This window comes from Dysidea avara, chromosome 11 (genome assembly GCF_963678975.1).
Source record: "Dysidea avara chromosome 11, odDysAvar1.4, whole genome shotgun sequence".
Classification (NCBI taxonomy): Eukaryota; Metazoa; Porifera; class Demospongiae; order Dictyoceratida; family Dysideidae; genus Dysidea; species Dysidea avara.
This window is the reverse complement of record NC_089282.1, coordinates 17,913,414-17,938,840: the sequence shown is the minus strand read 5'-3', so window position 1 is coordinate 17,938,840 and position 25,427 is coordinate 17,913,414. Positions and strand designations below refer to the sequence as shown.

At 37.8% G+C, this 25,427-nt stretch overlaps 4 protein-coding genes across 14 annotated transcripts in view; 2 read left to right on the top strand and 2 right to left on the bottom strand.

Moving 5' to 3' along the window:
- Positions 1-14,203, bottom strand: part of LOC136238298 (xylosyl- and glucuronyltransferase LARGE2s-like) — a 79,335-nt gene extending 65,132 nt beyond the window's left edge. For all 11 annotated transcript variants that reach the window (XM_066028703.1, XM_066028698.1, XM_066028697.1 and 8 more), the window contains exons 1-13: positions 14,076-14,203; positions 13,761-13,914; positions 12,069-12,125; positions 11,939-12,019; positions 11,828-11,892; positions 11,555-11,603; positions 11,096-11,207; positions 10,517-10,629; positions 10,381-10,468; positions 1,283-1,349; positions 1,101-1,176; positions 836-1,054; positions 361-435 (exon numbers count right to left, since the gene is read on the bottom strand). In XM_066028703.1, coding sequence (XP_065884775.1) covers positions 361-435; positions 836-1,054; positions 1,101-1,176; positions 1,283-1,349; positions 10,381-10,468; positions 10,517-10,629; positions 11,096-11,207; positions 11,555-11,603; positions 11,828-11,892; positions 11,939-12,019; positions 12,069-12,125; positions 13,761-13,914; positions 14,076-14,173 — 1,254 coding nt within the window. In that variant the 5' untranslated portion in view covers positions 14,174-14,203. The remainder of the gene's footprint in view (positions 1-360; positions 436-835; positions 1,055-1,100; positions 1,177-1,282; positions 1,350-10,380; positions 10,469-10,516; positions 10,630-11,095; positions 11,208-11,554; positions 11,604-11,827; positions 11,893-11,938; positions 12,020-12,068; positions 12,126-13,760; positions 13,915-14,075) is intronic.
- A 42-nt stretch (positions 14,204-14,245) lies between these two features.
- On the top strand, positions 14,246-14,997 carry LOC136237741 (probable serine/threonine-protein kinase kinX). The gene is made up of 2 exons (XM_066027954.1): positions 14,246-14,655; positions 14,745-14,997. Exons 1-2 carry the CDS (start codon positions 14,246-14,248, stop codon positions 14,995-14,997), a joined length of 663 nt encoding a protein of 220 aa, XP_065884026.1.
- A 15-nt stretch (positions 14,998-15,012) lies between these two features.
- Positions 15,013-18,814, top strand: LOC136238299 (kelch domain-containing protein 8A-like). The gene is made up of 2 exons (XM_066028709.1): positions 15,013-15,237; positions 17,762-18,814. The coding sequence occupies exons 1-2, from the start codon at positions 15,013-15,015 to the stop codon at positions 18,698-18,700; spliced, it is 1,164 nt and encodes a 387-aa protein (XP_065884781.1). The 3' UTR covers positions 18,701-18,814.
- Positions 18,815-21,132: 2,318 nt separating this feature from the next.
- The window catches only part of LOC136239496 (E3 SUMO-protein ligase ZBED1-like), a 7,228-nt gene continuing 2,933 nt past the window's right edge, over positions 21,133-25,427 (bottom strand). Inside the window, exons 4-5 of the mRNA XM_066030238.1 lie at positions 23,920-24,097; positions 21,133-22,784 (exon numbers count right to left, since the gene is read on the bottom strand). Of these exons, the coding sequence (XP_065886310.1) occupies positions 21,325-22,784; positions 23,920-24,097 (1,638 nt within the window). The 3' untranslated portion in view covers positions 21,133-21,324. The remainder of the gene's footprint in view (positions 22,785-23,919; positions 24,098-25,427) is intronic.

The following is a 25,427-nucleotide window of genomic DNA, read 5'->3' as shown; positions in this document are numbered from 1 at the left end:
GTTGAACCATTTATTAGTTACAGTGAATTTCTCATATCAGATACACCACTAGCTATTATTATATTAAAGCTTTACAGTGACCAGCACTGAAGGTCTGCAAGCTACTTGTGCTGCAGCCTTTGGATTACCTAACCTAACCAAAAACTATGATACAGTAGAAGTGATGGAGAACATTACATCGCTACTTACAGTTTGGGGGAAAGTTTCACATGTTTGTTAGCACTACCTAAAAAGAATTAGAGTTTAAAATGTAAACATGGGAAAACTTTCCCTACTTCAACAACTTGCAGTGGTAAACACAAAACAAACACTTTAACCAATGTTGAATATTCAATAATATACAAATAGCCAAAGGATATGAAAAGGAAGAATATCAGCATCTTCTTGTGTGACACGTGAGATGAGGTCTTGCTTAGTGAGAGATGGAGTGATACGCTGTAGACAACAAGCAAAAATATATTTTTACAAGCATAAAATGATACATGTAAACTGATCATTTTAAAGACACATACCTAAGCTACATGGTTGCTACAGCATGGACATGCAAGCTCATCTATAGCTACCAAAGTACAAATAGATAAGTTTATGTGGTGAAGTTGAGCACTCCAACCCCACTCATTTGCTTGTTAATGATCTCATACACAGACTTAAATAAAATACAGCTTAGTAACAGATTGCCTACTTGTTGCAGGAACAAAATATCAAGACCTATTTGTACTTTGGTAGCTATAGATGAGCTTGCATGTCCATGCTGTAGCAACCATGTAGCTTAGGTATGTGCCTTTAAAATTATCAGTTTACGAACATGTAAAATAGTAGCAGTACAAATATTAACCTGTTCTGGGCTCCACTTTTCTGCTACTAATTCAAACACTGGCACCACGTAGGCCACATGATCCAATGACAGTGAAGAGATCTGGGATTGTGCCAGTTGGAAAGATTTCTCAAAATGTGGTGACACCATGAAGTCACCATCCATCAGTAACATGTAGTCTGTGTACACATGCTTCATTGCAAGGTTGCGGAGTGCATTAATTGGATAAGAATCAGTGTTCTACAAAGGATATGTCAACAGTTATGATTCTAATATACAAACTCACTGAGCGGGCATATACAACAGTCAGATAAGTGTGAGGATTTAGTGTAAACTGGTTGAGTTTCTTCTTGATGTATTTCCTGTACAGTTACAAATGTATGAATTATTATAATTAAGTGTGCACATGTTGTGTGTGCATGAGCATGAGAAGTCTGAGAGCATGTTTAGCTACATGATGTCATTTACCTTTTCCACACATGATCATTGTCAGTGGATGACTTGACAGGGAAATACAATACAATGGACATTGGACCTACAAATAAAATTCAACAGTAACAACATTGCAACAAAAAAGTGAGAAAACTTAAAACATGGTGTTTGTCAGAGAGGGTGCTAAATTTCTTGCAATAGGAATTCATTCTGTACAAGAAAAGAGAGATTGGTTAAGTTCAAAAGGACTATATCTGTGTTTAACTCTAGTGCAGAAGGTCCACACTGGAAAGAGAATAAAGTTTACACTGTTGCTACAATAGTCACAGCAGTAGAGTATGATAATGGGACCAGTATAAATGAGACAAGTATTGGGTTGATGAAGGTGAGACCTAGAAGCTTGTTTATGAGATAGTCAAAGAGAAAAGGCCAACGTTGACATAGCAAACTTTGATCTCATGAAATTCTTACTTGTTGTAAAGAGTTTTTGGATAAAATATTCCACCTTTTGCACGTGCTGATTAGTTGGCACAGTTTAATCTCTTGTGTTTCTCATTAACGAACTGCTTTGCTGCCCGTGTAAGTTGTAATAAGGTGTTCATTTTATGAACACTGTTAATTCAGAGGCATAGTTATAATGTAGGCAGGTGAGGTAGTTGCCTCACCAAATTTACTGGTGATTGAACTGAGAACTACATATGCATTGAAAGCTTGCATTAAGAAAGTTTTTATGCTGTTTAGTTTAGTTTACTGTATACATCAGTAAGAGTCCATCCGAGAGACAGCTCCAGGTGTGTTACAAAACCTGGTCAAGCAAGACAATATACCCACTAGACCACTTCATGCACCAGTAAAGTCAAACAGTAGAGAAGGAAGATAAATAGCAGTGGACTACTGTTTCAAAGGGCTTGATGAATGAAAATTGTCTACCATCACAATTAGTTTACAATGATAACCCACAAGGAAACTTCCCAAACAATTGGGATGTTACAAACACAGGGTGTAACGAGTCTACAATGACGGAGTACATTCATAAGATAATTATGCCATATATGAGGAACAAGAGAGAGAAGAGTTGTTACTATTTTTGACTAGCTATATTTAGAGGTGAACTACTTACCACCTTAATCAGCTACATTTTCATCTTTCTTCCAACACTAAGCTATGAAGAATTCTTGATAGATTTCAAGGGTGGTATTCAGAGCAAGTGAATGTAGCCAGTGTTGGGGCAATTACATTTTTAAAAAGTAACTCATTACATATTACTTGAAACTGAACTATTTACATATTACCGTATAGCGGGTTATTTTCGAAACAGAAAATTTCGCACAAGAAACAAAATCTGAATTTCGAAGGATTTTAATTTTGAAGAGTGTATTATTATTATTTGTGTGTGCTGTGCAGAAATCAATGTGATAATAACACACAGGTGTGATTATGATACTTACCTAATAGGGTACAAAACTGATCGTATGTGGGGGAGTTGACTATATGAGGGGGGATTGAGTTCCACAGTTTGATTGTCGAGGGGAAAAAGGAAAATTTAAAACTATCAATTCTGGTATCTCGTTGGTTGAAGTAGCCATTTCTCAAGAATGTTGGGATAGGAATCAAACAATCATTTGGAATACACACCAGGTTGTTAGTGATTTTATACATCATCTGTAATTTGGCTCTGTTCCTCCTACTTTTTAGGGTAGGTAAGTTAACATTAATGAAACACTTGAGAATCTAGAGTAGTCCTTGTAACATAACCTTGCTGCCGATCGTTAAACCGCTTCTAGAAGATTTGTGTTGGTAGATGTGTAGGGGTCCCATACAGGAGAAGCATACTCTATTACCAGTCTCACCATAGCTTTACATAAACAGTTAAGTTTGGTATTAACAGGACAGTATATTTCAAAGTCCGGGTGGATTTCAAATAAACAGAAATTCATATCACAAATTATGAAGATGCATGAATGTTTGCCAAAACTGACTTACTGATGGAATAACCTCCATCCCTGTGCACTGGAGACGGAAGACTGAGGGAGTTTTCGAGTGGTGTAAATTCACTGGCTCAATCATGCTCGATTGTAGCTAGTATAGATTCTAGAGCAGATGGCATCAATTCCCATTCTGGATCACCTGTTTTCTGGTTATTGGCACAGTAATGATACAGTTTACCCATTATCATCAGTAATACCGAGCTAAAACTCGAGGAATACACAAGCGAATCACCAAAAGTTGGATTGTTGCTTTCACTTGTGGGGATTTATTTTCAAAGAACAACCGGACGTGGGAATTTATTTTCGAAGAGAAGGACCTCTTCAAAACATCCGAAAATAAAAACCTTTCGAAAATTACCAGCTATACGGTACCCATATAATAAAGTAATTATAATAATATTACATATTATATTACTTTGTGTCCACAGCCTTAAGCTGTCATGTGTGAAACTACCACCTTATCATGTGTCATGATTGCGTTGTTGGACCATGTGCAAATCTTGGTTATAAGTAAGAAATGCTTCATTCAGTAGGCTTCGTTAATTCGTTGTGGCTAGGCGTTACTCAGTGTATTACTAATGAGTTTAGTAACTTCGTTACTTGTAGTAATATTACATAACTAGTGGTACCCGCGCAAAATGCGCGTGATACTAAGACAATTGTTATGTCCTATTGTACACTTGAATTTGAACATTACTAATGATCAAGGAGTAATCACATCATTACATACCAACAAAGACATGATTACACATAGGTACTGATGTGCATACATAATTTCCTCAATTGTGTGTGGCACTAACATCTAGTTATAATGTTGGTGGCTTTGTGCACTGGAATTTCTGCACATCTGTACAGTACTCATGCAGAACACAGTTCTCATGAAGGTGGCGTATCAAGATGTGTCCCATTACAACCATGCACATACATGAAAAAGATTAGTTTTGAATGGCAGGGATGTACTCAACTTTGATGATGTTGCATGAACTAACAAAGTCTTTGAGTGTGGTATGAGGATCAATTTATTAATAGTTGGTGCATCACCACAATGAGCTATGCTCTAATTCAACTTGCATTTGGCACATTCATTTTGTATATTTATGTAGTCAATTTGAGTAACTGAATTGTAGTTTTATTTCTACATCCTAGTCATGGTAGTGTAATGTTTACTTATCGCATGACCAAGTGTGTATGCAGTACAGTATTGAGTATGGGTATTCAAGTTTATCAGCTGTACTGAGCAAGGTCAACACAACCATGTGGATTTGGATAGAGAATTGTCTTTTGTTGCATTCTGAATCAAGGTGCATTACCAAGATGAATCCTTCATATGAAGAGTGGTTACTCTAGAGAGATTGACTGATTGATTGTTGGTAGAGAGGTTGTGTGTGTTCTATTAGGATAGATATCGCGATGTATGTTCTATTAGGGTAGTTCAACGGAGATAAGTAATAGAGCTTCTAGAAGTTTCAGCTGTCCCTGTGGAGTTACCAAGGAATGAAAACGTATCATATGTCTCCCTACACATTGAAGACTGCAACAGTCACTTCATGATGTTGTCCACGATTCGTAGCCTGGTAAGGTAGATGTATGTTTTATTAGAGTAGTTGAACGTAATCTTCCGTTCTTCATCTCTCATAATGGCGAATCTTCCTTGTGTAGTCTGTTAGGTAGCCTGATTGGAGTGATCATAGCTCGTTAAATTGCCACCCCTACTACGACTGTTTCCTTCTCCCTTACAGTGGTGTTGCTGGTAATCCTCCGTTTTAGGTCTGTCTGTAGTCCCTGACCTGCTTATATTCGTGTCGCAGTAGCTGACACTTCTCTATCCTTGTAGTGGACAGCACAGCAGGGTGCAGAGTGTGTATTCCCGGCGAGTCTTCCCTCTGTAGACTGTCAAGTAGCCCGATCATAGCTCGTAGACTTGCCACACCCTCTACGAAACTCTCCTTTTATACTGGTGGGTGTGATAATAAAAAAATTTTTTAGTTGCCGGATGATAGCGTACACACCAGATCACATGATCAAATTCGCTGATGTGATTGGTTAAATCATGAAAAAGTGATTGATCCTATTTCATTGTAAGCTTTTAGACCAATACGTCATCTGATTTTCTATTGGCAATGCGTCTATACCGGAACGCCGTACACGCGTATCGTAAACTTATAATGGCCATTGACAGTGATAAGTATCTCGCAACCAGGGTTAGCACGTAATGACAGACACGAAAACCACCTTATGACACATTGTTTTGGACGGGTAGTTGGTCTAGCGAGTTTGAAGCTAATCGGGGGAAAAACCAGGGAGGAGTTTTTGTTTAAAAATTATATGGCCTCGATTTTCTGTTTCTCGTTCTGTCGTCCACAGGGGGAGAGAAACGTCTGGTGTAAGCTGGGATGGGGAAGACTGGTAACACGATAAATGTCTACAGAAAGTTTTGGACACATTCGTGTCTTCCTCGGGTAGCTACGGTGGTTTAAAGAATATTTCCCGCAGTTTAACGAATCGCCACCAATCCCAGATCAAAAGATTCGCCTCAAATTTTAGATTTGAATGGTACCGATCCGATTGGAATCCGACCAAGAACGACGGGACAGTGCCGGAAAAGAGTTATAGAATTATTATATAGATACTACACACGTTACAGTAGCTTCATTACTTAGGTAACACAATACATTTGTAAAGTAAAGTAACTTGAGTTATATTACCAGTTTTTATAGCATATTTCGTTATATTACTTTGTTACCACAAAAGTAATAATTATTACGTAACATGTAACGCGTTACCCCCAACACTGTACGTAGCTAGCTAAAAGGAGAGAATACAAGAAATCTCATTGATTTACGGCTTGCTACCATGAAGCTGCAACATGGATGACAGCTGCTCATGAGTGTCTTGGTAGTAAGTCTAACATAATCATAACTGCTTCTGCTTCTGCCCTTCCTGTAGTCAACAATCCTGCTAGACTCTCTGTCCCATGATAAGTATAAGTTAAATATCCTTTAGAGTAGCCTGAAACACTTTCAATGAGAGTCTATGGAATTTTAAAAAATTAGAAGACATTAGCTACTTTAGAGAAATTCAATCAATTCACTCATATGGCATGCCTCAGTTACTGCAGATCTTTTTACTGTATTGTGATACCCATCCACAACGAGCATGTCACAGTAACGAATCAACGATCAAGTGTTCATCAATGACTGACTGACTGATTGTAGCAGTTTCTAAATTGAAACATGTTCTCTTGAATGAGGAAAGGATAGACCATTTTATTCAGTGAATCATTCTCAATATACTTTACCCTTCTCAGCAATCTTAAACTAACACTAGATCAATTACAAATACCAAATGAACAGATGCCTGTAAAAAAGACATGGGTATGGTGAATGGTCTTGCTGGCTACTTACAAGAAATAATTTTATCATCTCCTGTCGTCAACACACCATAGAAAATGTACAAAAGCATGTAGTGATTTTTAACAGCAATGTTCAAGTTGTCAACAAACATTTAATTTTGCTAAAGCGTCATGTCCACATGAACATGAAGAATGATATACAGAGAGACAGTTTGTCAGCTTTATGTATTGATAAATACAATTATATGAACATCATATTACACTCTGTAGCTGCCAATTACAATAATAGGGTACATGTAGTGTGTACACACATACAGCTACAGTAGTTAGCTATATAGTGACCGGATTTGCGAAAAGGTACCTTTTCCACACATTTGACATACCAGCAAACAAAATGATGTAACACTTGACTCCTTATACTGATTAACTTGCTCTTAGTATCACAATGTAGCCAGATGCTGTAGCTACATTCATTGAAAATTTCAAGCAATTATATGCCATGATCAAAAAGTTATGAAGCCTTAAAATTCAAAAAATGGGCCAAATTTTGTGTGTGAAAAAGGTACCTTTTCGCAAATCCGGTCACATATAGTGATACACGTGCAGTGTTTCAAGTCAGCATTCAAAAAAGCTGTCCAGATTAGTCTTTTGATAGACACTCTCCATGCAAGTTACACACTTTCTTTGAACAAAGTAGAATGACCAAAATTAGACATTGTTGTAAGAGGAAACAACGGCAACAACTATAAAAAGCCATACAGGGTCAAGATGGAATACGGTACTAAACACGTGTAAGATATAGGGCAAGCCGATCACCGCTCCCATTACAGATGCAATCTTATGTAAATGGGACTGCTGATCATTTGACACTCCAGCATCGCTGATGTCCTTGCTTAGTTGGTATGTGTAGTAGAGGAACAGCACAAGTTGAGCAGTCTTATTGAAGGCATTGACGGTGAATGGTATTACCAAAGTGTTATAGAAACGTATTTCCGCAACTGTGCATTGACTATTTGCTTGGAGGGCACTCTTGTAATTGCGGGTCGCCACATCATAGCAAATATAAAGGAACAAGACTAATAGCATCGAACCCAACGTGTAAATAACATAATATCTTAAATGATGTCGTGAAGTCTGTTTTGAAATCTGTGATCGCAACTTGTAACTACGGCGCATAGTGGTGGCAATGTGATGGAGAATACATGTACCGAGCGCTTAAAGACTGACTATCAATACCAATAAGCCAAGTATGCTGACGTAACAGTAAGCCAGCGGGTCGATTGCTCGTTGGAAGAATGTTAGAAGTGCCCTGAAGTAAGTGAAGATGTAAGCAGTGCATATACAAACTGCAAAGATGTTGTACAGCAATAAAAGCTTTCCAAACAGATTCTGGAGCTCCTTGAAGATTACATGTGTGGCAGTATATACGTAACTACTTACTACAAATGTTAGCACATACATTACCATCGGTTGTATACAATCACTGGACTGGACTAGTGGACTGGACTGGTGGACTGGACTACTGGACTCAGGTATTTTCCCTTTTTTAACCAAATATTTGGGCAACTGGTTGAAAGTATGTTAGTCTCATGTAGTTAGACCACTCCCCCACACATAAAGAAACCCACACACAAACCAAAGAAAGGTGTGATCATGCCAGACTTGTCAACATTGCCCAGCTTCAGCTATGTACAGAGGTTCTAATAGTTCTTGCATGTCAACAAATCTAAAACAGAAGTCACATGCGGTAATTGTAGTTTAAAGTTCAAAATGGATCAATTTGATTGGTTGAAATCTTGTGCATGTGATTTCACTAGTTATTGCCGTCGTGCAAAAACTATAGAACCTTTTTATCAGCTATTGAATAAATAGCAAGACAGTTAACTGTCGCCACTTAATTTAGCTGACTCCATGACTATAACTTGTATGGATACTACAACACTACATACACATGTACTGTATGGTTTGTACTTCATGATAAGACAAATGGTAGTCGTACAATACAGATTATGCCAAGAGAGAGAGAATTGCACACAATTCTAAGATAACAGACAGTGCCAAGTAGACAGATTCACCTGCATATTTTACATTCAATGTAGCAATAGCTACGACCAGTTGCCCAAATATGTGCTAAAATGAAAAACAAACAAAAAAAAACTGAGTCCACCAGTCCAGTCCAGTGATTGTATACAACCATTACCATCAGCAGTGTATATTGCAATTCAAGCATGGCATTTAGCAAAGCACAATGCAACTCATTTTCCAGCCTAGCAGTCACCTTAGAAGTGTGGCCATCCGTTGGGGTAGTAACAATGAGACTATCAGTAGTGTAGACAATGTCCAGTTTCTCTCCAGTATCGATCTTCATGATGGTACAGTCATCAACCAGGCAGTATTGTATGGTAGTGACTTGTTGGAGGTCAACATCACCACTAGCTGGTAGTTGTTGATCAGAACAGTAAAGTGATGTTACCTTACTGACTGTAGCAAGGATAACAATGAAGAGTAGAGTAAGACAAGCCATCAACTTTTCTCTCTCTCTAACCAACAGTGACATCACAAATAGCAGTGATTGAGAAGTATGTGTTTGTGCAGGTAACCCAGTGACTTGTCATAAAATGCTTTTGTGGTGTGCCTATGTGCTAACTATAGGGATGCCATTTTTATGCATTACGTCATATATCATGGGCAGTTATGTCACAACACATCATATGAGGTCATGACATAATTTGTGCTAGTAAAACCTAGTGATAATCTTTTGTACATTTCAATGAAAACTTCAACAATTATGAGAGTACAATGTACACTGTATATATTAAGACATGTAATCATGTTTATTTGCTTATCAGAGGTCATGAAGGTTTGTATCTTCCCACAAAAATATTTGGACCAGAAACCAGTTTTATAATATTTTCATGGTGCTTTGGCAATATTGGTCAAGCCGATAATTGTCTTCAGTGCAACCTGCCATGCTTACAATAAGTTGTTACATTTTTTTGGTTTTCAATTGACTGACTGACTGACCAACCGACCGACTGCCTGATACCATCAAACAAGCATAACTTAAGGCTACAGGTTTGGTTTTTAACTTTTAGATTCTGACTGTTCCTTTTGGCATACTGTAGTATGTACAATCCATATGCATCATAATGCTAAGCAATAAAAGAGAGATTTTTTATGCCACATCCCTTAACAATTGATAATGGTTCTGGAGCTTCACATATTATTCTCCATGTGTAGAGTTGTGTAAGGGATGGTCAATAACTATGTGAAACTGCTATACTGCTCATTAATTAGAACAGTGATCACGTATTTTCATACAATCATAGCCTCAGCACCATTCTTTTCTACAGTGGAACCTCAGTTATCCGGACCACACTTATCCAGATTCTCAGTTAACCTAACTACAGAAATGACTACTCTATTAGAGTAGTGACTGTTCTATTAGGGTAGTCTACTAATACAGAGAATGTCTGATACTTTTACAATGTTCTTTATGCTATTTTAAGGTTATTTACACACAGTTTCAGAAGATATGGATTTTTCAGACTTATGGACCATCCCTGGTTTCAAGGGGTTCGGATAAACAAGGTTCCACTGTACATCATCTCAATTAATGTTTACACAAAGCACAATCTAAATTTAATCTTACAATTCCCAGCAACCCCCTGTCATTTGTATCCACAAAACTATGCAACTAGGGTAAAATTTTCAAGTAGCGGCTAAAACATTTCCACCCCCCCACTGATCAAAGGTACACTAACACATGTACAAACACTACAAAGTTAACACACCATCCCAGACTGCTCCATTCAGTGATAACATATCAATCCTGTCCACTGTCATCTGTACCACCAGTGTGACCATACTAACAGTTGGTAACTATAGTAATACCACAATCATAATTAATGTCACACATGCTATTACTACCTCTCCAGTTGGTGTTAGTATAACTTCTTCACTATAAGTGTGTTGTGGTGGATGAGGTGGTAGTAGTGATTTGGGACAATGAATAATATAGTCTTCTCTCTGCTGCATTATACCTGTAAAATGAATGAATGTAGTTACTGCTGTTGAGCATGTGTGATGTAGAGTGTGTTGCTGTGTTTGCATGCATGTGTGCATGTGTAGTGGGTGTGTGTGGGTAGTGTATGTGTGTGTGTGTGTGTATGTGTGTGTATAGTGGGGGTGTGAAGTGTGTGCATGTGTGTGTGTTTGTTGTGGGTGTGTGCGTGCATACATGTGGTGCATGTGTGTGTGTGTGTGTGTAAGTGTAGTGTGTGTATGTGTATAGTACATGTGTCTATCTGTAGTGCGTGCGTGTGTGTGTCACGGTGTGTGTGTGTGTGCTTTGCTGCGTGCATTGTGTGTATGTGTACGGGCGCGTGCGTGTGTGTATGTGTGAGATGTGTGCGCGATGTACTTGTATGTGTTTGCATAGTGCGTTTACTATGGCACGCATAGTCCAATACCAAAGGTCCACTATAAAAAAATGCTACTCCAATCTACCTGTTGCTGCAGAGTTGATCGGACGCAGCTCAACACTCCAAAACTTGACAACACCCTCAACCCCAACACAACACAATGACACAGTCACAGTGATCACAACTACATCAACATCCTGTGGGAAACACACCACACAATACAATCTCCAAGTAAGCAAAAGTAGAGCATGTGACAATCACTAGTTATATAACATAACCAAGTTGTAGGACCAGGTGTCCTACAGACCTTCAGCACTTGTGCTGTAAAGTTGACATATAAAATTGATGCACTTCATCATCGTAGAGAAAACCTTACTTAGTGGCCACCTCATTAATAAGATTTCCACATGGTGCAACAAAAAATTCTATGACTGAAACCATACTTAAGAGAAATATTCCGCCTACAAACAAACAAAGCAAATTCTTATAACTTGTTCACAACTGAGTTCAGAAATGCATCACATTACACGTATTCACTCATTACCAGTTCAATAATCTCAGTCACTTCACCATCATAATCCAACAATGGAGTTCTGCCAGTGATAAAGATAAGAAATATTGGACAATTATTGTGCACAGTATAAATTTTTGACAGGCAAAATATTAACAATTTTTTTTTTTGGCTAGTCTTTTCATTCACTCAAACCATTGCTTTGTGATAAAATTTTTTTCTTGCCAATAGCTGGAACAGATATATGTCAAATATTTATCCGCCAAAAATAATAATATCATACAATGACTCTAACATATTCACTACCTCTTTTGAATCACACCTGGTCCTTGTAACTTGATAAGAACCAGAACTCCAATAAAACTTTCAACCTATCACATTCCATATAAGGCAATATTTACAAAAACACAAACTAACAAGTTCTGCAGTGGTCTCCATGTTCTGAGCAGAATATAACGCTGAGAAAACAAACCCTGATATTTTCTTTTCTGGAGACAACTAACATACTCAAGTGTATTACTTGCTACACTATAACATTACTACTCACCACATTGAACTGATGTAGTGACTTTATCCCATCCATTTTACACTGCACACTATAAGCCTACATGATAGAGCATGGACATTCACAGTAAGGGTATTAGGGACAAAATTTTTGTACCTTACTAAATCCACTATCTTATATGTAACCAGTGTTGGGAGTAACGCGTTACGTGTTACGTAATATTATTACTTTTGTGGTAACTAAGTAATATAACAAAATACGCTCTAAAACAGGTAATATAACTCAAGTTACTTTACTTACAAATGTAACGCATTACCTAAGTAATATAATTACTGTAACGAATCTAATAGTACGTAATATTATTACTATAGACGGGTTGCCTATTTAGGGCGTGTCCCTTGTGTAACACGAGAAAACGCGACTTTCCGTTTTACGCATGATTACAATGTTGGTCAAGAAGTCAACAAAAAACCCATTTTTAAAAATAGTTTGACAAACGTTTTTGATTCTTCAAAGGTACAAGGTGAGTTAAAATCATCCAGTCTATCATTCTAAGTAGTAGCAAAGTCTTACAAAGAATGTTTTCAGTGAGTTTTATCGCTTTCCAAAAATCCGAGATTGAGAGAAAATCATCTTCTCGCTCAGCCATCACCTTACACGCTGGATATGTTATAGCTCGAACTTTTCTCTATAACATACTTTCTGTTCTGAAGGCTGGCTAACTCTTGCTTGCTAAAGTTAACCAAAACGTTCATTTTCTCCAATAGCCGTAATACATTTTTGACTTAGCGAACTCGGAATGTATGTGGAAAATTTACGGGAAAAAGACCACGCCTTAAAAAGGCAACCCGTCTATAAGTAACGAAGTTACTAATCTCGTTAGTAATCCACCGAGTAACGCCTAGCCACAACGAAGTAATGAAGCCTACTGAATGAAGCTTATTCACCAGCTTCTTACTTATTACCAAGATTTGCACATTGCCCAACAACGAAATGATGTCACGTGATAAGGTGGTAGTTTCACACGTGACAGCTTAAGGCTGTGGACACAAAGTAATATAATATGTAACATTATTGTAGTTACTTTATTTTATGGGTAATATGTAACTGTAACTAAATAGTTCAGTTGCAAGTAATATGTAATTAGTTACTTTTAAGAAGTAACTTGCCCAACACTGTATGTAACCTTGTTGTTCTACCATACCCAAAATCTTTAAAATTTTGTTCGTCAAGGCCTCAACCCAATGTTAAAGGTCTGGTAAGAGTTTTAGCCAATCAAAAGTCCTATAACAGGTTTGTAAATGATGGTTTTGTTCACTTAATTTAAATCTCATCCAACAAGTACTCAATATAGCAATGTGGGCAGGCAGGGTAGGAGGTAACCTCGGCTAACTTACTGTCACTTTCTTAGTCTGGTCTAGCTAATTACAAGGAGGCTGCTCAATGGCTGCGTTTAGTCACTAATGGTACCCAAGAAATGTTGATGTGGTGAGGAAATGGCATGGTCTGATGCAGAATTTATGATTCTATTTGTTTGCAATATAGTCTTGTCCTCATTGACCCTTTTCCCTGGAGCAGCGCTTTTCGACTAGATATTATAGTGCCCCATCTGAAAACAGAGGAGGCACTTACAATCTTTAATCTCCAAGCACCACCCTAGAGAAATGGGTCTGTGAGGACAAGATTATTCGTACTAACCACTAAGCACAGTACATTGGACAATGAGGAGCTCACATGTGGACATTTACTATGTTGGAGGTCATCACATGAGCTGGCCACACTCCATCTAGCATGTCCCATCCACCACCCATGATAACTGATAGTTGACTCATTTGTGAAGTGCTCCACTAGCAAGTTGGGACCTTTTCTTATTCCACCATCATCAGCTCTGTGGTGTGAGAAACAAATAGCTACATGTACAGACATCCTCATACATATCGCCCAATTTTTCATCGCAAGCAACGTCGAGCGAACAACGTGGAACGCCTTGTTAGTTCATGTTAGTTGCTATCTAGTCTAGGGAAACCTGTAAGCTTTTAATGCACTCACTGGTTGATGGAAGGTAATTGTCTGTGTAGTAGTACTAGTGGCAGAAAAAGAACACAAGTTGCAGTCAGAAGAACACGACACAACACTCGAACCCTCATCACCGTCACTTTTCCCACAATCGAAAATAACAGACCATCATACTCAAGGGAAATCCCCTCACGTTAGTCGATATGGATGGTGGCAGCTCGAGCATTCACTTACGAAGCCTCTATCTCACTGGAGTAAGTCAAAATGGCAATGACATCGGGGTCGGTGCATATGGGAAGGTGTTTGAAGTGAACTATTGCGGGAGTACATACGCAGCCAAACAAGTCCACCCAATTTTAGTACAAGGAGTTAGCAGAGAAGAAATTGAAGCAACAAAGAGAGCATTTCTTTTTGAATGTGTTCAAAGTAGTGCTCTTAGCCATCCAAACGTTGTACAATTTTTGGGGGTATATAATCCTGGTGGTCAATCACCATTGCCAGCTCTAGTAATGGAGAGAATGCAAGAGAATCTGTCGTCACTGGTGAAGAAGTATTCTGATATTCCATTGTACGTGAAGTTATCAGTCTTGCTGGATGTGTCAAAAGGACTCTGGTACCTCCACAGCCATGATCTTCCCATTGTCCATCGAGACTTGTCTCCTAATAACATTTGTTAACTAATCAGTTAGTGGCAAAAATTAGTGACCTTGGAGTAGCCAAAGTGATACAAGCAGACAGCAGAAAGATGAAAACTCGTGCTCCAGGAACGGTGGACTTCATGCCACCTGAAGCATTACTAGAAAATCCAGAGTATGGTTCTCCTCTTGATGTTTTTTCTTATGGCGGAATGATCCTTCATGTGGTGAATCAAGAGTGGCCTAAGCCACTACACTTTGTAGCAATTGATGCTCAAACTAAAATGCCAATTGGTTTGACAGAAGTGGAGCGACGTTAAGAACACTTGAATAAGATGGCAGGATCACCTGTAACCCTACAACACTTGGTTGAGGAGTGTCTTAGTAATGATCCCAGCAAACGTCCTCTGATATCAAATGTGTCAGAAAAGATGAAAAACATGAAAGACATAGAGAGCACAAGGTGTCCAGATGTTAAGAGAGTCATGGAACCCAAAACTTGGCAGATAGATGAGACAATGGAGTTACTAAATGAAGCTACCATTACACCAGCTACTAAAGTATGTATTCCATAACACTCACTGTTATGGACTCTTGGTACTGTATAGACTAATTATATTTCGAGGGATTAATATTGTTTGCAAATCCACAAAAAAAAAATTAAATTAGGTAACATTGCTCAACCTCAAAAAGTTTGCCCCTCAAAATATTTAGGCCATATGGAATTATTATAAGAAGAACATACCTGTAAGTCACCAGTTAAAGTAGCTGGATTGATTGATATGTTTTGCATGCAGCTTCGTACGTATGCAAAGCAGTGTAACAATTGGGGCAAAACTGGAATCAAGCATATTTAGTTGCACATTTTTTACGTGATATGTCTTAAAGTTTGAATTTTGTTACAAAAACAAACAGTAAGCATGGGAAGGGGAGGGGAGGGGCTATACTCCAGCTTTATTTTATAGGGGGATTAGCCTCTCATTTTAACTCTAATAAAGCAGTTATGTGTTCAAATAAAGCATCCAGATGCATTTCAAATGAGAAGTCTAATTTTAATAAGAAATTTCCTATGCCTCAGACTCCCCCCTCCTCTAGCTAGAGCATTCTTAGCATGCTACATAGGCAGACCTGACAACCCCCCTGGCCCCTCTGTTTCCCACCTTGGACTTACAGGACTATTGGCACCAGAAACAGCATTCACACTGTATTCAGGAGTACAGAAAGCCAACAGGCAAATAGAAGACAACAGTTATTAATGCACTTGACAATTATAAACCGTACACTGGGAAGAAAATGAGACAAATAAGTTTGAATTTTTGTGCTAAAGATCAAGATACTCTAATAGAGCAGTCACTTCTCTAATAGAACAGTCACAATTCTTTTGTAAATTATTGCAATACTACCTCATGTTTAGTACACTTCACCATTTATATGCTTTGTAAAGCATGCATTTTGGTAGTGAAATAGCCCTGAAAATGCTCCCAAATTCAAACCTAGGAGGCCTAATTTTAATTTTTTTTTCTCATAAGATATCCCTAGAGTCTTAGAAAGTGTATGCCCTTCATTCATTCATCCAGACAAAGTTATGTAAATCAGTGGCGGATACAGGGGGGTTGCAATGGTTTCAGCTGAAACCCCCTCTGAAAATAGTGCGTGTCCCAAATTTATTGACGAGTCGTCATGTGGGTGATAAAATCACTACGAGTTATACACAGTGTGTTACAGAAGGACTTTCTACTGGCGAAACTTCATACTTTTGCCTTTGAAATCACAATTACGATGTTGAACAGCAGATTGTGACCTTTTTTTATTTTTATTATTTGGTCTTCGACTTACAGCTAGGCTGAAGTTGAGTGGAATCTGAAACCCCCTCTGAAAATTTCTAGATCCGCCACTGTAAATGAAAATAACTAGTTTACTATAGTTCCATTTTTCTCCTATTAGTGGACTTTATCCTACAGCTTCTTGCCCCCCTAGCAGCGTCTCCTAGTTCCACCTATTGTATGGTAAATGTGGTTCACACACTGTACTAGTTATATCAACCAGTTACTACTCTTCTGATTAATTTTGTTGTTACAGCCCTGCTAGTAAGAGGTAACAGAAGGCAGAACAACAGAGATAATAAAAAATATTTTAAATAATAAAAAAAGAACAACAGAGACTGTGCACTATCTGATGTGCAAAAGTTTTAACCCTATGTTAGCTGTGGTGGTGGTGGATCCAAGAGGGGCACAGGGGAAACATTACACAAGAGAGCAGTCAAATACTCTAATAGAACAGTCATCACATATAGCACCATGAAGAATCCTTATTACTGAATATGAAAAGGTTTGCATTTACAACACTATCTCATGCATGGGCACACTTAGCCTGCTAAGAATATATTTTGCAAATAATATGCACATGGTCTCATTTCTGTCACTTATCAACTCTTTATCAATGTAGTCCACTTAGAAAGCTTAGATAAAACCACTCTACATCAAAAATTATTATCTTGGAATATCTTTAGGGGTCGCTGCACCCCCAGATCCCTTGCTTTATATTCTTACTGCCTTGGTGCACCCCCCATTGCCAAACCCTGGATCCACTTCTGAGCTGTATTTATTTTCACGTCTAGTAGTTGCCCGAGCCTTCAACTCTAGGGGACGCGTCTAGTAGTTGCCCCGAGCATTCGACTTTACAGGACACAACAATTAGCATTAGCATTAGGGGCCGGTTCAGCTTTGGTTTCTTCTTCTATGTTCTTCTTACTATATACTGAGACTACTACGTGAGTAACATTTATAAGATAGAAAAGTAGGGGTAATGGGTAACTAGCAGTGGTAGTACAGTGGTTAGTACATTTGCCTACAGTTCCAGTAGTCCAGGGTTCAAGGCCCAGGTGAGTATTGTGGTTTTTTTTTTGGTTTTTTTGTTTAGTGACCCTTTTTTGTCTAAGTTTTACTGTCGGTTCAATAGCGAGTACGGCTTCGACTTTCGGTTCAGCATCCACTGCCTATATTATAAATTTTGTTTGAAAGTATATTTGTAAATTTGAAAAAAACATTTGTACACCATTGAACAAGTAACATTTGTGTTTTATAGCTCCCATCACCTGATTCACATGTAGATATTTTTGGTAAAGGATTGACAGTGAGATGGAACGAGACTTCTCCTCTACCAGTATATCGTGTTTCACACACAGCAGTGTTGTTGCATGGATCAGTTTATGTCGGGGGAGGTCGTGAAGGTGAAGAGGGATTCTATTCCAATAGATTAGATGTCTATAATATAAAAACCAACCAGTGGAGCACTCCTCCTATCATCACTCCAAATGACAGTTTTGCCATGACTAGTTTGGATGATAAACTGTTCATTGCTGGGGGTGCCTCAAAGCATAACCATGTTGTTGGCCAGGTATTATATCTACATGATGGACAGTGGAAACATTACAGTGAAATGCCAACTGCCAGATACAGCGCAACTGCCGTTGGGTATCACTTGAAGTTGATTGTGATAGGTGGAGGCACCAAGATGGATGGTAGATGGATTAAACTTAGTACTATTGAGTACATGGACACCATTACTGGATTTTGGTACACATGTAACAATCTTCCATCACCACAAGCGTACATTAGTAGTGTTGTTATGAATGATTCCTTGTATGTGTTGGGTAGCAAAGGTCACGATTCCTCTCCTGTGGTATTCACTGCTCCTCTCAATGCCTTATCAACTTGTCAGTTGCATTGGAAATCTTTCCCAGACACTCCATGGTGTGCATCTGCTCCTGTTGTTCTGTACAACAAGTACCTTGTAACAGTTGGAGGAAGAAATCAATCTGATAAACGTATCAAGATTAATGAAATTTGTGCTTTCGATCCAACAAATTGTTTGTGGGTACCCTTTGCTAATATTCCAGCAGGGAGAAGTCGAGCTGCTGTTGTGACTGTGGCTGAAAACAGGATAATCTGTATTGGAGGAGACATGAAACCCGTTGCTGATCAAGAATATTCCAACATAACATGGATCGGCATACTGGAGTAAACACTGTATATGCTCTCATATTGTAGCTAAATTATGTGTTGATATACAAGTATAGACTATGTACAATGGAACATAGCTGTCTTATATAGAATTATTTTGCACTGATAAATTTAATGCCTTCTCACAGGTGCCTATGGGAGATATATACAATGATTATACAACGTTCTTTGTCCATTTTAGATGTTAAAATGTATACAATTCCACTATTTGGTGTGCTATGTAGTAAACATTTTATGAATATCCACTAGTTATCTTTAGGTGTAGGTGACCCCCCCTTGTGTTTCACTACTTTTTATTTCTATGATCCCTTATTGGACTTAGTACTAGTTTGTTTACCATTTTGTAACATTATTATGACTGGTGAACCTGCACATACTGCATTAGAAGAAAGAATGGCATCAGACTTATTGTGATATGCCTATAGAAATGGCCATGCAGTAAAATACTTCCTGTTTACTAGCCCCTCCTGGTGTATCCTAGCAACAGAATTATGTAAACTAAATTGGTGTGAACCACAAGACTAATCCAGCTGAGTGGTGTTCTTTTATCGATCCTCTTTGCAGTTACATCACTAAAACCATGCACCATTATGATTAAGGCTGATAGCTGTGTATATCAGTAATACAGTGAAGCCTGTCTAATCAGCTAGCTGTTTAAACTGGCCATTGCAATATGTCTTCAAATATGTCATTTGTGTTGAAAGTGACTTCTCAGGAAACTTTTAACAGGAATATACACATGCAAGTTTCATTGCAGTAGTTGTGTTGAATGTTACACTATTTGACAGGTATATATATTCTTAATATAAGTGTGGGTGGTCATGGTACGTGCACCAGTTATAATCAGCTTTCACAATAAAAGAAGTCCTGGCTGCACATTGTATTTGCTTGGTTACTAATCCCTCCTCAAAGTGAGTGTATACACCGCATTCACTTGGTATAGATACCACACATCAAATAGTTGCCACATTTGCATAGTGGACACATTGTGTTCTTCATGTTGCCTTTGAATAAACACTGCAGCTATAGTATTAGTATTCTTATAGATTTTTAAGGAGATGGCTGTTCATGGATACCTGAAGGGATCTACAGTTGGTATTTGCTTCCCCAGTTAACATAATTAACACCAGGTCTCCATTACTGGCTGGAACATGTAAACTTAATCTTTGTAGCTGTGTTTAATTATTGTTTTAAAAGTACAGGAAATGTCATAATTATGGGGTTCAAATTTACACTGACAGTATGCATATAATGGCATAGCAAAATCCATCTATATGTTGTAAAAGGCATCAAGAATACAGACAAGATTTAGCTACAAGGTATATATACAAAACTTGTACATGAGGTAAGAGGGTGGTAGTGTGGCATGTCAATGGATATAGCTTTGTTTACAACATTATAATGCAAAGTTAGTCTGCTGTGTAGGTGACGAACAATGTATGGTTCTAGTGATGACCAGTTTAGTAGGGATATCACTTCAGATAGAGCGGGGTTAGTAGAGGTTCAAATGTGTCATGTGTCATGTGCATGTGGGTACCTGAAGGGATCTACAGCATGTTTCCCCAATTAACACCAGGTCCCCATTACTGGCTGGAATAAATTTAATGTTTGTAGCTGTTTAATTTTAGTACAGGAAATATATTATATCATATACATGGGATTCAAATTTACAGACAGTATGCATAGCAAAAACCATCTTAACCTTTGCGAAAAAGGGTCTACCACACACATCCAATTCTATGAACTTGGAAGACCATGCATAACTTAGTGATAAAGAAACATATTACTCTCCATCTGCTAAGTCATTTTGGTACTCACTACTGACCAAATTTCAAGCCACTGGCCTTTTCCAATCTGAAGTTATGAGCCATCAAAATTGGTAAATTAGATGTGTGTGCGAAGACCCCCTTTTTGCAAATCCAGTCACATAATCCAGCATAGCCACCTGTTTAATAATTAATTTTTGCCCAAAGGTTTCCATCATGTAATCTGCTCCATCTACAGAAATCATTACTATGATAAAATCAAGAAGACTCTCCACCATGCAAGATGAATAGCTGCACACGTGTAGCTTGCCAAAACAAATGTTATGCTTTCTTGTTGGAGAGATGTTGTGATAGCTATATACACTAGACATTGCAGCATTCTGACAAAACATAGCTACAAATTCTGTATACACGCAGCTTGTAAAATAGATTATGCCTTCTGTGTAAACCTTCAGTAAAAAAACTGCAATGCTATATGCGCTCAGTCACTTGTGAACCAGATACACAATTAAGACTTCCTTCTCATTTACATGCAACATATTGAGGTAGCTAGGCATTAAAGTACTAATTGATTTTGTTTTTCACCATTTGTTTTAGTAAAACTATATTATGTACTATTGTACAGCCCATAATGCAGCCTAGAATGTTCACTTATTCATGAAATGCCTTGTATTCACTATGATAGTTCATTTACATGCATACATGCATGTTCTATAGGAATAATACACCTGAAATTATTTTAATCATCAATTTAAAAAAAAAGAATTATTACAGCTAACATATCTGCTAAATGAACACTGCATGAGATATAATTAATGTACAAGTTTTAAAAATTTTGCGAACTAGTAATTTATACAAATCAATGTTGTATATGGTGTATATTTTTATTCAAAAATAGCATGGCATCAATACATTCTGGTTCTATCCGATTCCTCTTCTCCAAAACAATCTCACCTTCAGAAGAAAATATTCTTGCTGGAGCAACAGAATTGGCTGGAATGCATAAGTATTTACGAGCTAGACTAGCTAGTCGTGGGTATACTGATTCATTTTCCCTCCACCAGAGCAAAGGATTTTCAGAACTATCCACAACACCACTTTCTAAATAACCTGTGACCTCATCCATTGGTAAAGAGTCATTTGATGTTGTAGCAGCAATTGGAGTTCCAGGCATCACTTGAGGAGACAATAGTGGCTTTACCTCGTGGTCATTATTGGGTTCTTGTACAAGTGGCTGTGGTGGAGGAGGAGGTGGTGGTATTTGAGCACCGGGTGGCCTATTTTTAATTCTGGGATCAAGTAATCCTGCTACCATTGTCAAGTTGCTGTGCTGAAGAGCAAAAAGTCGCCTGCGAGCTTGCAAAGATAGCTCCTCTACCAGCTGTGCTGACAGATCGGTTGACTGAATATTTTGTAAGTGGTCTACAAATGGCAAAACCTCTGATAAAAACATGTGATCTTTGGTAGATATCTCCTTCACAAATTTCTCTACTGGTTTAAGTACAGCCAAAGATGCCTCGATGGCTCGAACAGTCTCTGGGTTGAGAGTGAGTGAACTCTTGTTCATCATGCACAAAAGAGCAGCTACAGTTAACTTCTGAGTTGCCATACAATCCAGCATCTCCACCATTGTGGCCCAGTAGTGTTGGGCTAACTTTACATCAGGAAAATTTATCTGCTCCAGGATGGTGCCCATATTGCTTGTGGACATGACTGTTGACTGAATGAGGATGACAAGGTTGCAGCATGCCTTCTGGAGTTGCATCAGATCATCATTTGCCCTGAGGGAATCTTTCACTGCAAGATTCAATGAGTCTGAAAAACAGCACAGGTGGCTCCAGTTTCTTAGCTTTGCCGCAGTAGACAACTTTACATTCCGGCTAGAAACAAAACAGGACACCTTCTTAGTTATCTGCCATCTCTCCACCAACTGGTGCAACCTTTCTGCTAGCTCTTCAATAGAGCATTGACTCAGTGAAAAAATCATTCCCAAAGCAACTGACTTTATTTCCCAATCATTGTTAATATAATGAGCATTGACACTTAAGTGTTCCACTGAGTTAGATGACAACCAAATGTCCCCACTGAGAGCAACGTGCCTTGCTTGTGACAGCATCATCAACACTGCCTTTTGTATTTCAGCATATTTGGCAGGTAGGAGAGTGTTTACAAGTGTGTGCTTGCTGGGTAGACGAGCATGGGAGCCCATTGAGTTGATATAGTTCATGAAGCCAGGATACTCCACAATAGCGAGGGGTTGCATATCACATGCCAACATGTTCAACAGAGAATTGTCACTCTTTTTCATGTACAATGGCTCTGTGTAAAGAAACAACAGTCATAAACTTTTTAGATATTTACAGTGAACCTCAAACCCTGAGAACCAACTAGGTGTTCGATAACTGAATAACTTGTTACTTTGTATATATAATTGATAGAAAAGGAATAGATTTCATAGAATAACCAAATACTCTAATAGAACAATCATTTATTTACCCATGTAATCTGCCACGATATGAATATTTTAATATTGGTATCACGATAGTAAATTTTATATCAGTATATCGTGCACATCACTAGTAGTAAGCTTTAAAAGTGGAAGTCATTGAAATTCCAAACCCTTTAAAATACAGTTTTAACATGCAGACCCTACAAGTTACACACTAAATTTAGATTGTAATTGAAGAAGTAGGGTATATATCCTCTACTCATGGCTACAAGTTCAGATAAGCGGGACCTTTATTTGCCAATCAGCCTTAAAAAAAAACCACTTGGCATCAAATTGTAATGAAGAAAGCACCTACAGAGCTGTAATTACAACACTGCACGATAGAATATAGGCTGCTAGCTAATGGCCAGTAACAGAGAAGAATAGATAACTTTTAACATATGATATCATGAAGTTGTGAAAACAGTGCAAATAAAATTTGCTACAGCAGTAGAAGCTATTTTACCACTGGTCACTATGCCCATGTTTATTACACAAGCCAGCATAAATACAGAGTCTTACTTACTCACTAGTATATACATATAAAACTGATACAGAAAAGCTGTACTCACCACTAACACCATACTAAAACCACAAATTACCTTTGCCACCAAAATTTTGAGCAGAGAGCATGAATTCCCTCAAGCTAAGCCCCTTCACACTTTGTGAATGAGTTGTTTACTACTAAAGATAAAAAAATTCTGAAGCCGCACATATAAATTTTGTAGTGACATTACAGCTTCTTATTATAGATAGGCCTTCTGTATATTGCTCTTTTGTATTTGCCCCCAATCAAAATGGGGTTATCATTTGGCAAGAGGACTGAATTCATAACATTTCACAGAATCAATGAATGCTTTCTTGAAAATATATCTACACAAAAAAGTTTACAAATTAACACCTTAAAATTTTCAACACATTTAGCAATGCAATGCTTGGTATATTTGTATCAGTATAAAAACTTACTATATGGATGCTTATTGATTGCTCTGGCAGGTTTATATTCCACATCGGAGGACCTTGAAGAAGATGGTGATTCCCCTACGGCTATTTTACGATCCAGCTTTTCCTTCTTCACCTCCAGTTCTTTGCCACGCTCCACCTGGCACTTCCTGAACTCCTCCGGATGCTTGAGCTCTAAGTGCTGTACAATAAAAATTGATAAGCATACAATCAACCAACAACCGGCATGCTAAATCTGATACAAGTGTAAGGAAAAATTAAACATTTTACACTTGAGCAGTGACCTGGTAGTGATCACAGATAAAAAAAGCAACGAAAGAAGGGTGGTCATCTATACCTGCAGCCATACTAAATCCTACTTCTAAATTTTTTATTATACCTGTTTGTTTACCTTATTGCAGTAACATAACATTACCATCGCATACTGCATCAAAGGAAAGACACATTTAGCCAAGCAGAAAGGTAAGGAATAAAGTGCCCTTATTATATTGTTCTTGTGTTTATTGTATAGGTTACTGTGTATTGATTGTATAACTGAACACATGCTCCAATTATCAATGGACTGAAATACAAAGTCAACATTGTACTTTTTCAGCTATGTTCACATGTTATAAGGCATTACAACCCCCCCCCCCCCCCCCCTTAGAGTATGGTTACATTTGAAAGTGGCCTATTAATCTGTTGAAAGTAAACTTTGAAATTATTGAAAGTCTTATTATCATACACTAAAGTACTAAATTCTTTCGTGTTTCTTTTTATAGAATGTGTAAATACTGTACTGTACCAAGTTTACTTGTAAAGTTTACTTGTAAGTACCTTTTCAATAACAAAAAGTTACACGTCCAAGCTATGGACTAGTTTATGAATTTTATCCACTTCAAGCAGAGAAAACATAAATATACGATCATAGTCGACCACAATTTAAATTTTATTAAATACCAAGGACACTCTAAATTATAAATATAATCAGTCTGCAGGACAAATGGCCAAGCACCATTGTATTTATGTACATAAAAACCAGGCTCAAACAAGGGCTGGATCCTTAATAAATCCCAGGGATGTTACTGTAATAAATAGAGTTGTCTAACAAGGAAAATAAAAGTCCTATACAATAACAGTTTAAAAGAAACCTTACAGAGTACAAGCACTTATATGTGTAGCAGATGCTTAAGTGTTTCATAAAAGCTCATTATAGGACTTCAGTGCCTTTAGGCATTAATACTAGAAAAGAGATACTTCTCCATTATGGATTCTACAGGATAAAATTTAATAGTTCTAATATATAAGTACTATCAGGTGCATACAAGCCTAACTGCAACAATTGCATCTGTTGGGAACAACATGTCTGCTTTTAATACAGAAGGTTTCTTTTAACCTACAAGAAAATACAATTTGGTAATGCCATTACAATATACGGAACTCCACACATTAAGAAAAAATGAGGGGGTGAAATAACAGCTGGCCAACTTGACTATAATAAAATTGCACATAGACTTCCTACCAACCCATAT